The sequence below is a fragment of the Lycorma delicatula genome, chromosome 1, assembly GCF_047948215.1.
Source record: "Lycorma delicatula isolate Av1 chromosome 1, ASM4794821v1, whole genome shotgun sequence".
Classification (NCBI taxonomy): domain Eukaryota; kingdom Metazoa; phylum Arthropoda; class Insecta; order Hemiptera; family Fulgoridae; genus Lycorma; species Lycorma delicatula.
Genome location: NC_134455.1, coordinates 132,705,440 through 132,719,230, shown reverse-complemented (window position 1 = coordinate 132,719,230; position 13,791 = coordinate 132,705,440). Strand labels below are relative to the sequence as shown.

General features: G+C 29.6%; 1 protein-coding gene across 1 annotated transcript in view; it reads right to left on the bottom strand.

Annotated features, from left to right (window-relative positions):
* Window positions 1–11,818: 11,818 nt before the first annotated feature.
* The window catches only part of LOC142322349 (uncharacterized), an 88,624-nt gene continuing 86,651 nt past the window's right edge, over window positions 11,819–13,791 (bottom strand). Inside the window, exon 16 of the mRNA XM_075361330.1 lies at window positions 11,819–12,624. Within this exon, the coding sequence (XP_075217445.1) occupies window positions 12,165–12,624 (460 nt within the window). The 3' untranslated portion in view covers window positions 11,819–12,164. The remainder of the gene's footprint in view (window positions 12,625–13,791) is intronic.

Genomic DNA, 13,791 nt, shown 5'->3' with positions numbered 1-13,791 from the left:
TTCTTCAGCATTTCACGGCATCATGATACACAATGTGCGATCTGATCGTAGGTATAGTTATGCACCCAATGGATACAAAGCTTTTTAACTTGAAGGTGATCTTACTGAATACTACAAACTGCAGTGTAATAATGTCCAAGGCCACCTCTATTTGGTGATAGGTCACATGCCCCTTTCTGTCTCAAGCATTTTTTGTACTGCAGCAAATTGAAATTTTTCTTACACGCAATAACTTCTAACTGCCTGTGAAGATCTGTTCCATCATATTATAACTTTCTTGGTGTCCTTTGTATTAAAGTCCTAAATAATAATTTTACAATATAGGACAATCTTATATTAAATGTAAAACCTAAATATGAGTTCAACTGAATTATATAGTTTTCATAGAATTCTGACAATGGTTTTTTTTGGCTTTATCTTAAAAATGAGGAAGAGAAAAACATTGCAATATTTGGTACTTCTGTTAATTCTCTACCACCACAAAAAGTTCTCCTGTACAAGCTATATTGTTTAAAATTAAACTGTTTTATTTATTCATAAACTGTTTATAAATTAACTTTCAGCTAAGCATTATAAACAAACTAGTTTCTACAAAAACATAGCGAATGCACAGCAGAAATTAGCTAAGCTTAAATATTTTGTTGCACACACACACACAGTAATTTTGTTCTGTAGCATCAAGTAGTAGAACATGGTGAAATATGGTGACAATTGTTGCGGCTCCTGTCAGTTGTGAGGTAGATATCTTCAATAATAATAATAATAACAACAACGACCTTCAAATGCAATGAAGGTCATAAAATGAACATAGCTATAGAGGAGAAAGAAACAACATTAGACATATCATATTGATGTGCAAGTACTGTATATTCAAATTCACACTCACTATTTAATCTTTGCTATATTTAATAATTAATATAGCAAGTTTGCTATATTTAATTATTTAAAGATTTATGTAAATGGTCCTTTGAATTGACAAAAGATCAGCAGTATAAAAGAAAACTTTGTCTCAATCATAATGTGATTATAGACTGGAATAATAATTTATGCAAAGTTTATGTATTTAAATTGTTAGCATGTCTTGAAGGTCTGGGTGAAGTTGTCAAAATAAATGAGTTACTATTTACAAAAAGAAAAAAGTTTCATAGTTGTTATTTTCCTTACCTTAATGTGGATTACTTGTCATGTAGCCCCAGGAACAATAATCTCCAGTAAGTGATGCACTTACATAATCATAACCGATACTGATATTTTACAATTAATCAAGCTGAAAATTTTGTGGATCCGATACCTGATTTACATATATAAATCATTGAAAGATTGTGGATGACAGTCAAATTTCAACTGAAACGTAAAATAAAAATGGCACATTAATGTCATGTTGAATAAACATTGTTCTTATTCATAAGGCATATCCGCCCATGGCAGAACAAATTCAAAAATTCAGATTGTAGATCTTTGATCATCCCCTATACACAACACATGTTGTATATTCACTTATGTGAAGTTCTGTGGTACCATTATTTTCCTCCTGACTTCAGCTCCTTTGAACAACTTTTTATACTAGCAAATTTTGCTCTTCTCAACAGATAAGTTATAATTTTTAATCATTAACAACTGTTACAACTTGGAAGAGGAAACAATTTCATAGTAGGGGACAATTAATGGAAAAGTTTAGTAAGTCTAAGTTTTGTAAGCATGTAATTGGTTGATGCACAGTAGTTTATTTTCTTGCCCTGGGTATGCACTGGTATGTGTGAACAGGTGTATACAGGATAAAAAGGGTAATGAACTATTAAACAGTATAACACATTATTCAGTTTTTCGTCATTTGACAGTGTCATGCCTATTACTCTTTGGCTGGATTTATTATTTTCAAATACAACACATACAATATTTTTTAATACTAAAGGCAGTTCAAATTCTTTATCAAAAAATGTTGAGCAATAGGTTCTGTTCAAGTACTGATCAAAGTAAAAACCACCTAACAGAAGCTGCTTGATATTTCTATGGCCAAAGGTCCATCAAGTCAATGCATAAGTTAACACAGTGGAAAGACATCAGACTTACTACAGCACATAAAACTGTAAGAAAAGAACTGAAACTTTTCCCCTACAAAGTCATGTGTGTTCAAGAACACCAACCTGCAGATCATGCCAAAAAAATAAATTATTTCAATGCTTTAAACAGTTTTTTGACCAAAATTCTGTAGGTATCCTCGACATATTTTTTTTACAGATGTAACATGGTTTCATCTGGGAAGGTGTATTAATTTACAGAATTCATGACTGCATTGAGTTGGTGTGAGTAGAACGCGCATTGTGGATCCAATCTTTTTAACAGTGATCATTATGGTGCTGTTTTAACACTTCATTAATCAGTTAACAGAAATGGAAATCAATCCCGGTCAATTCCAACAATATGCTACCACAGTGCGCACAGATCACTGACTTTTTTACGAAATATCTTTGGTGAATGAATCATTTTGATGGGTTTATGGCCTGCGTGATTGCCTGATCTGACTTCCTAAGATTACTTTCTATGAGGGGCAGTGAAACAAGCATTGTATCGCAACATACCACGCACAATTAATGAATTAAAAACCACAAACGGCATATGTATAAGACATTCCAATACATCAGCTAGTTAAAGCATTTGAAAACAAATTGAAACACATTTCAATTGTTTTCAAATGAATACAATTTTCAATTGTATTGATGTTGGGGAGGTCATTTTCAACACCTTTCATAAACTATTCCAATTATTGTAATATCCATTTCTATAAAATCTATATAAATAAAAATGTTCGTTTGTTCATAATCTTCATCTCCAAAAGTTCTTTACAGATTGCTTTGAAATTTTGACACAACATTGCATTCAAATACTTGCATGCTTTTATATACCTAAGATGACACACCTGTTACAGGTAAAAACATGCTTTTTTTTAAAAACAGCGCATCTGTTGGGATGTAAAAGCAACACACACTATACTACATATTTTATGATTCCATTTCAATGTTTCTGATATGTGTGTCCGCTATAGACTAAAAAACTACTGGACTGATTTATGCACGGGTAAGAAGGGAGAAAGGAAAAAGGGGAAAAATCAGAAAAGGGATGAAGGAGGAAAACAGAAAAAAGGGAAAGGAAATGGAAAGGAGAAAAAATAAATGGGAAAGGGGGAAATGCAAATGAGGAAAAGAGAAATGGGGGAAGAAAGGGGAAAGCGAAAATGCAGAAAAAGTTAAATTTTGTGAAGTTCTGTAATGTTCATCTTGTTAATATTTTATCAAACTTTCAATTGAGTTGATTTAATCTATATATATATATATATATATATATATATGTACCCAGCAATGCTTTGCTATTACTAAATTTGACTATATATATATATATAAATACATATAAAAATACAAATAATTAAGAGAGTTTTGTCATTACCCTTCCACAATTCCAGTGGATAGGAACTTTCCAAATCAATATATCTATACTATTATATAAAGAGGAAGAGGGTTTCCTTTGTTCGGGAAAACAAAAAAAATATTTCTATCTATCACTACTAAATTTTTACCCATGTTTCTTTGTATAACTGAGAACGTTTTTCGATATATTTCATCACAAAAAATATATATACAATAGTTTTAGAAAACTACTGTATATTAATGAAAAATGAGGAGCTTTGCACAAATACGGTATACGGGTGTATTCTAATTATTAAACTCAATTTAGCAATTTACTATTCTGAATTTTATTTCTAATATTAAGATTAAATGACAATATTATAAATTACAACATAATATAAATTTAAATACTCTAACGTACAACACGTATAGAATAAAATACAATACATTATTTACTATCATTTTACATTACATAGCTACACATAAAAACAGAGGCCTATTACATCTATAAATAAATATTGTTCTGGAACAATGCATTACTGAATAGTTTCCTTACATAATTAAAAAAAAAAAAAAAACAAAATAAATAAAAATAAAATTAAAGATAAACAAAATAGAGGTACAATATACAATAACGATTGTTATTTATGATCAATAAAATTAAAAAAAAGTACTTTAATGTGAAGAACATAAGAAAGAAACTGTAATAAGAAAAGGAGTCCGACAAGTATGTTCCCTATCCCCGTTACTTTTTAATATTTACATAAAACTAGCAGTTAATGACGTTAAAGAACAATTTAGATCTGGAGTAACAGTACAAGGTGAAAAGATAAAGATGCTAAAATTTGCTAATGATATAGTAATCCTAGCTGAGAGTAAAACTGATTTAAAAGAAACAATGAACAGCATGGATGAAGTCCTACGCAAGAACTACTGCATGAAAATAAACAAGAACAAATCAAAAGTAATGAAATGAAGAGGTGTTACGGCAAAACAATGAAGAAAGAAGCATTTGTAAAAAATATGTTTAAAAGGAGACAGACTTATAGGCCACATATTAAGACATCCTGGAATAGTTGCTTTTATATTGGAGGAACAGGTAGAAGGGAAAAATTGTGCAAGCAGGCAACGTTTGAAATATGTAAAACAAACTGTTAGGGATGTAGGATGCAGGGGGTATACCGAAATGAAACAACTGGTACTAGATAGGGACTCTTGGAGAGCTGCATCAAACCAGTCAAATGACTGAAGGCAAAAAAAAACTCTAATGTCTCTTACTTGTTGAAAAAATTCTTTTATTTTGCTTAGTTGTCTCCCTTTTAATACTTGGCGTTCTACAAATTTCACAGACTAGTAGTTCTACTGGGCTTCGTTCACTGCTTTTTTGTATAAAATACTGCTGAGGACCATTCACTGCGAAGAGTTTCTTCTTGCTGTAAAATCCACACTATTAGTTCTGCAAGTTTACGCTAACCACTGTTTCGTGGATAACTTTTTATTTTGTCTAGTAAAGCAATTCTTTCTGTCAGCATCATGTCTTTATGTAGCATGGTGACAAATTTGATAAATTTTGAACACCGATATTTCACTAAACTAGCACTTCAAAGTAAAAAGATAAAAAGTAATAAAAGAATTAAATGATTAATAAAAGTAAAAAGATCAGCAAAAGTAATTAAAAATAATTACAGAAAAACTATAACAGCACCATACCCAATGAATAACAGACTCGCACTGAAGAAAATAGAAACATTTGCTTTGAAAGAATTGTAAATGTCTTATTATATGGTTGTTTGGCTTGTACGCTGGTTTATATTTATCATCATTATAAACATTAGCAAAGACATTTAAAATTCTATAATGATAATTATGATTCTAATAATTTATATGAGATCTATAAAATAACTTGTAATGATTGTAATAAAATTTATATTGGGAAAACTAATAATCATTTAGGGCAACATTGCAAAACATTTTAGTCATTATAAAAATAATAAGTTAGGACTTTCTAATGTTGCCGACCATTTAATAGTTAACAAACATTTCATTACCAATCTATAAACAAATTTAAAAATAATTGAAATTACAAAAGAAACTAATAATGATAAAAAATTGAACATTTTAGAAAAATGTTTTATATACAAATACAGACAAAAATTCAGCTTGATTAATTTGCACTTTGATAATGATTTTCTTATCAAAGCTGCTATAGATAGCAGAATTTTTGTAAATATTAAGTAAAATTTATAAAATATTAGTACAGTATCGTATGCAATAACTGGCCACAAGCATGTATAGGAAATTTAAAAAGCATTTTTTTAAATTAAAACATTTGACATTACTAAGAAGGTTTAATTTTTGACTGCATATTTTACACTAAATATATATGATAATTTTAATTTCTTAATATATAATTTTAAAGTTTTTAATTTTTTTATCAACTGATGATGAGGGAAAATCCTCAAAAGCACTTGTCATGTACAAATGAAGTAATAATAAGGTAAGAAATATGATTTGATTCTGTACTGTGGTGGATTGCCGACTTTAACTTTTAGTCTTTAATATATATGCTTTAAACAAATGACATATATAAACAGAATCTAGGAGGGAAGGTAGGACCCACTTATCACTTTCTGACAATTCCTACATTTATTCAATGGATATGAAGAGTAATGGGTGAACCATAAGTCACTTAATGGTTACAAAAAGAAAATTTTGAAAGCAGAAAAACTAATAATATTATTCTGCAATAGCAGCTAGGCAGGCGGTACAGAAAACTCTGTTTTGGTTTTCATTAAATCAAACCAACAAACAGGGAACTGTCACAATGACATAATTTCGATGATACATAATGCTTCTGTATCATAACTAAAAAAAAACAATCCTAGTTCAAATTTTATATCGTAAAGAGGCGTGGCTAAGAGAAAGAAACATTCCATGTTCTCAAACTATGTTCAAATACAAACTTAATGAACTAGTTAAACTGAACAAGCAATGGAATGTGGAAAAAATTTATATCAAATCACATATTGGTACAAGAGGTCATAAAATACTAAGACAACCTCCATATCACTCTGATAATATTAATTTGAGCAAAAATAAAAAGTAACATTATATAATGAGTGACATCAACAAACTGAAACAATCAATGGTCAGATAGAAATTTATAGAATTAGATACAGATTTTTAGGACAAAGTGCTGTGATATTTTGAAGATAGATATATGAGTATTATAATGCTTATGGAGCAGCTATAGATATACAATGTAAAATGGTGATAATTTTGAATGACTACATCAGTGATGAAATCTGATTTATCTGAGAGTAAAATTGTGAAAACTGATGAAATTAATAGGACTGTGCTATTATAATAAATTGTTTATACCTTTAACTTATAAATTATTTTATAAAAATGAACAACTAAGGAAAAAATTAAACTAATATAAAATTCAAAAATTTATCAGAGAAAGCCACATATCAGGAGACAAGCTTCTGCTGTCTAGAAAAAGACACATAGACACACAATCAGGCAAACATTTATGTACGTCTCAACTTACTCTATCGCTAGAGTAATATAGTTCCTTTATCTTCATGTAAAATACCTCTTTCTACAAACTTTCCTAGTCAAAAATTACGCTTATGAAACTCAGGCTATCTTTTTTCTGAAAAATGTATTTCTGCTTCATAAACAGAACATTAAAACATTAACTTTCTGAATGAAAATTTAATAAAAAACTAATTGTTTAAAAAAAAAAAAAAAATTATTTTTAACCAACTTCAAAAAAGGAGGAGGTTATCAGTTCAACTGTACTTTTTTTATGTATATTGAAACAATATCTCTGATGTTAGTAAACCAATTTTGATAATTTTTTTTAATAGAAAGACTATACTTTTGCAATGTCAATTATAAATTTTAACCAACGCCAATTGATTATCTTAGGAAAAATACCAAAAAACCAATTTTACAATAATGTTATGCAATATCTTTGAAGTTAGTAAACAAATTTTGATAATTCCTTTTTTAATCAAGAGCGTATACTTTTGGAATGGTCCAATCTTAGGAAAAATACCAAAAAAGCTGAACGACTCAACACCCTTAGCTGCTTGCACCCTGTACTGGTGCAAGTTGCTCTGGTCTCTGTATGACAATATATTAACAACAATCCATATTATCATTATTTAGTCTCCATGGAAAGATTCATGGCATTTCTTTCTCAATTTGTCTTCCTTAAACAATCATTCCTTTTTTTTTCTTTCTTGGCTACTTTCCTCTAAACTCCATATAAATATTAAACCTACATTTAATATTTATATAGAATGGTGAAAATGTATATTATCCCTAACTGCAAAATTATAATATAATGCAATAATAAATTCTAATTCTGCAATATTATTAAATAAATAGTCATACAACAAGCCCCCAACTGACATCACCCTGCATGAAGCGATTAAATATTATAATTTTGCAATAAATAATAATTTATAGTTATCATAAATACTTTTTTTAACTGGGTACTTGCAAACCTTGTCCAAATGTCTACTCGCAATAATGAAACCTATAAATTGGGTAGATTACACAACCTCTGCGTTTCTGTCACAGCTTTCTCATCATGTGGTCTAATTAATAACTTATTTGGGTCCAAATCAGACAAGGCGATGGTCTCTAAAGTTTTAGCTCGACAAAGAACAACATAAATCTGTCCCTTGGTTAAATTTTTCTTGCCAAGGTCTATCACTGCCCTGTCAATTGCTGTACCCTGCAGTTTGTGAATGGTTAACCCAGCTTAAAATTAAAGGCAGCATTCTGCACTCGATCCCTTTGTTGCTTGGAATGTTGTACAAACTGGTGAAATAGTTAGGCAACCATCAACATATTTCATTCTAAAACCAAAAGTCTCGTTATCAAATTTTACGAGTATAGCTTCCAGTAACTTTCTGCCTTGTACACCAAGCCAAGGCTGTGAGAACATTGCTCTTGCATTTCGTTGGCAAACATTTTTAAATTAAACTGACATGATGAGCATGACTTTCATTCTGTAAGAGTCGAATGCTGTACGTTCTCATTTGTGAGAGTCTACATTCTTGTAGTTGAAAAGTCATTGTGGAAATATTCATGGCACTTATTTCTCTATTTTTCCTTAAACGATCATTCCTTTCTTGGCAACTTTCCTTTCAACATCGCCGTCTCATTTGAGTAGTGCGTTTAGTAGGTTTACCCTTATTTTAATTATATAATATATTGTAGTTAAAATATAATATGTAAATATATATATACACACACACATACACCACACACATTAACTTAGCAAAACCAATTCTTTTTTTATTGTATTTGTCCATATTCCCCTCTGTATTAATTATGCCAAAGACAAGAGTATAAAAAACAGTTTTACCACCAAGAGTACAGAATTCAATAGTAAATCTTACCTTATGGTTATTGTTTTTTTGTAATAACACTTTTGAGGGTTTCCCTCATCTCAGTTAAACTTTTTATTTTAAAAAATCACACATTAAATTCAAAACATTAAAATTATAAACGTACAAAAATATATGTAATCATATATATTATGTTATATATTAAACATTTATGACTACATATTTTTTTATATGTTTATAATTTCAATGTTTTGAATTTAATGTGTGATTTCTTAAAATAAAAAGTTTAACTGATGATGAGGGAAACCCTCGAAAGCACTATTAAGAAAAAACAATAAGCATAAGGTAAGAAGTGTTATTGAATTCTGTACTCTTGGCGGTAAAACTGTTTTTATACTGTTGTTTTTGATATGTATATATTTTTTTAAATCAATTCTTTTAAGAACCACACACTCCACTGTACTATACGCAAATATATTTATTTTATTATATCAACCAAAGTATAGAATAAATGAATAAAGTAGGATAACTTACCTTATTCCACCATATATGCAGGAGCTCTTCCGCGATTTACTCGCACCATCAACTGCATTGCATATTCATCTCAAATTACATCACAAACTTCACAAAATATATCATTCATCTATTTATTTATTTTATTTAAAATTTAAATCCTTTAATCTTTCTATTTTAAGAATTTTTAACTTTTATTCAGTTAAATTAAAAACAAAATTTAAAAATATGAAAAATTAAACTGTAAAAACAATAAAATCAAATTAAAATAATTTTAAGTAAAGCAAATAAGCATTTTGTCTATTTAACACACATATATATATATATATATATATATATATATATAGGCACTAGATACAGCTAAAAATTATGAAAAAAATAATTTATAAAAAATAAAATCAACAAATAACAGTACTAAAAAGTTACAAATAATTATATTTTTATTAATTAACTTAAATATTTACAACAAATACCTATATTTGAAGTAAGTGCCAGCCAACACAAGTTAAACAAAAAAAAATCCTATGATCTATATAATAAAGATCCTACTTCAAACAATTCAAAATTGATAACAGAAGTTTTACTCCAATAAAATGAGATCTACAAAAGTATAACACAACAATAAAATGTGACTTACAAAATTATATGTACGAATACTTTTTAGATGCTTAAGTATATTATCAACAAGTAAATATGTGAACTCAAGAAGAGGTATGTTTGTGACACGCTCTGTCTTATATGCTCTTGAAATCCCATTTTAGCCGCCTAAGTTGAAGTACTAACTTTATGTTTAATTTTTTTTGGCTGGCACCAACTTTAAAAATAGTTATTTGTTGTAAAAACCTTTACTTTAGTTATGAGAATAAATCAAATATAAACGGGATTTTTGTTCCTGACCGTCTACTGTTGGTAGGACAACCCGCACTTCTAGTATGCTAGGGTGGGATCATTAAGAGTGGGGGGGGGGGAGCCAGCCATTCCACACTCCCAACCAATTTGTCAGTAACACTCACAATGTCATTGCAACAGGTCCACTCCTCCACTGTACAACACATAATTATAAAATTTCTTGCTCATGAAGGAGTACAAGCAACGGAAATTTTCCAGGTATTGACTGCACAGTTCAAGGACCAAACATTGTTAAGGACTCATGTGATTGCCTGGCATAAAAGTTCAAGGAAGGACGAGAACGAGTGGAAAATCAGGAACATGATCGTAGTCCTCGGACCAGCATTACAGATGAAAACATTCGCACAGTTCAACACATTCTTGAAGAAGATCGATAGGTGAAAGCATTGAGATTGCAGAACAGGTTGGAATAAGTTATGGGAGCTGTCAAGCGATCTTCACAAACGACCTAGTTCCATAAAGTGTGCCAGATGGGTCCCTTGCCTTTTGACCACAATCAAAAGTTGAGATGTTTGGAGGTCTGTCAGAGGCTTACAACAAAATTTACAAAAAAAAAGGTGATGCATTTTTGAGTTGGATCGTTACCTGTGACAAAATGTGGGTCTACCACCACACTCTCCAGTCAAAACAAGTCAATATGGAGTAGCGAAAGAAAGGGGAGGCAGCCCAAGTGAAAGCCAAAACTCGACTGTCAGCTGACAAGGTTCTTTCAACTATTATTTTCAACCGATGAGACATTTTGCTCATTGATTTTTTGCATGGGCACAATCAATGCTACTTACAACTGCAAGCTGTTGAACAAGGCGAGGGCTGAATATCGCTGCAAAAGACGAGACCAACTGATTTGAGAGGCCATCCTCCTCCATGACAACGCCAGGCCTAATACTGAAGCTCTAACAGTCTCAAAACTAGAACAAATATACTGGACTCAACTTGATCATCCTCCCTACAGCCTGGACCTATCACCCTGCAATTTTCATTTGTTTGGGCCACTAAAAAAAAAGCTCAAAGAGAGCAATGATTTGAGATGATGAAGGTGTGGAGGGATTTGTGCGAAATTGGTTCCTGACTCAACCAGCTTCATTCTATGATGCTGCGATAAAAAACCTACCTTCTCGCTGGGAAAATGTATTTCTAAAGCAGGAAACTATATAGAAAAATAAATTATATTTCCCTTTAATTTTCAATAAATAAATTTTTTTTAAAAATAAAATCCCGTTTATATCTGATTTACCCTTGTAATAAAAAAAAATATAATTATTTGTAACTATTTAAAACTATTATTTCTTGAAGTTTGTTTTTATTATTATTTTTTATAAGTTATTTTATAATATACAAAAAGGTTGATAAAAAAAGAAAAGGGTAGTTCCTAAAAAAAAATTTAACGTTACATAGTTTAGCAAGAAATAAAAATACTGACAAGTAAAATAAAAATTATTATTATTATTAAAATATAGCAGCTATTGTGAATACATAAATAGATTTATTTATAATATTTTAATAACAAATTATGTCAAATTTAATAAAATAGTTATAAAAAATTAAATATACAGATGATTAATATATTATTATATATAAAAATTTATATGCAATAAAGAGTTTGTTGGAAAAAGGGCTACTACTAAGGGCTATCAAATTTTATTATAATATTTTTAAAAATAGTTTCAATATGTTTTATAAATAAATCCCAATATTATAATTTGTTTTTTTATTATTATTATTACAATGAAACTAGTATCTTAAAATAAATAAATAATTCAAATAAAAAATAATATAAATATTTATTTATTTTTATAAGGTGAACAATCTATTGCCTCTGGTGTTATATATTGAGAATATTTCAATAAAACATATTTTTAATTTATGATTTTCAAAAATACTCATTCAGATAAAAGCTCTTTTTACAACAATCTCTTCCTCAATTTGTGAAATCAAATAAGCAATATAACCTAAAAACCTAATTTTCTAATCAAACAATTGTCTTTTGTTTATCATCCACTTTTTTCAGGTGCTTCAAAGGAGATATACAAATTGGCGTTATTCTTTTAATCGGTTTAACAGGAGTTGTTTTCGAAACGGCAAATGATAATTTTTCACGATCATTTCCAGTTCTAAAAGACTTTATTTCACAACCTAGATTACCATTAAAAGAAACCGATTTGGGATCAGTTTTATTAGTAATTCTATGCGAATCTTCTACATCTTTTTCTGGCGAAGATAAAACAATAATTTCAGAAACATTTGATTCTGAGCTTTTTCTTCTTTTATCATCTCCTTTCAATTTAACAAAATCATCTAAGAAACTTCGTCTAGCTATTTTCTTTGAACTCGAATTACAAGCTGGTACCATATCTTTAGATGATGATGATGGAGTAGTTTGAAGTTGTTTTTTATTCAGACAAGTATTCACATTTTTAGAACGATGAGTGCTGAAAATGAAATAAGAAAAAATAAATTAGAAAAAAAAGCAAGCAAAGGGTTGCATAAATTTCCCGACTTTGCCTTTGATTTTTTTTCAAATACATCTTGGGTTTTTAAATATTAATGAATATTAATTTTGATTAAAATCAATAAAATCGATTACGAAATAAAAGGAGAAAGTGATTTTGGAAATTAATTTTTATAACATACTGATCTAATTTTAGAAACGGTTATACAGTGTTCCTAGAGGCTCAAGTGATACTTCACTTGGTGATAACAGGCACCAAATAAAGCAATATTTACCTCATGTAAAAATTAACATCCGCTTTATGATTTTCCTTAGAAGGAAATATTTAAATTAAATGTCGTGCTTTAATGTAAAATCTGTTTAATGATATTTGAAAAAACTAATAAAATGTGAAATCATGTACCACCTTACTAGCTTGTTTGAAGGGGCCTGCAACTTAATACAAAAGGTTCACACATAGAAATACTTTGGTATTGTTTTTAAATTTGTTAAAAAATATTAACAAAAAATGAAATATAATTATTTTGGGTATGAAGTCCAATTATCATATAAAGACCAATATTTAACAGAAGTTACTATAGAACTTATGTTTACAAATATTTTCCCAGTCTCTTAAGAGTTTAGTAATCTATTTTGGAAATATATTAAAAAAAAACTGTAGGGTAGTGACCTTAACCTTTTTTTTTTAGCCGGCCTCCGTGGCGCAAGTGGTAGCGTCTTGGCCTTTCACACAGAGGTTGCCCCCCCCCACGAGTTTGAATCCCAGCCAGGCATGGCATTTTCACACACGCTATAAATCATTCATCTCATCCTCTGAAGCAATAACTTAACTGTGGACCTGCAGGTTAACCTTTTTAGCTCAAAGAGACCCAAAAAGTAAAAAAAAAGATGTAATAAATATTTTGTGAACTCCAACCCCACCCCAATGAAACCTAGTTAAAACTATTTAGCTACGTTAATAGCAATGGGTATGAGCATGCATAAATGAAATGTACAAACAATTTAAAGGTTCCAACTTGATGTGTACATGCTCCTTGTAATTTGATGTGCTTGCATGATGTTTGCTGTGAGAGCACCATGTTCAAATATGCATATGATATGTTTGAATACGTTCTGATCTCAGCAGTATAAAACAACCATAAAGAAT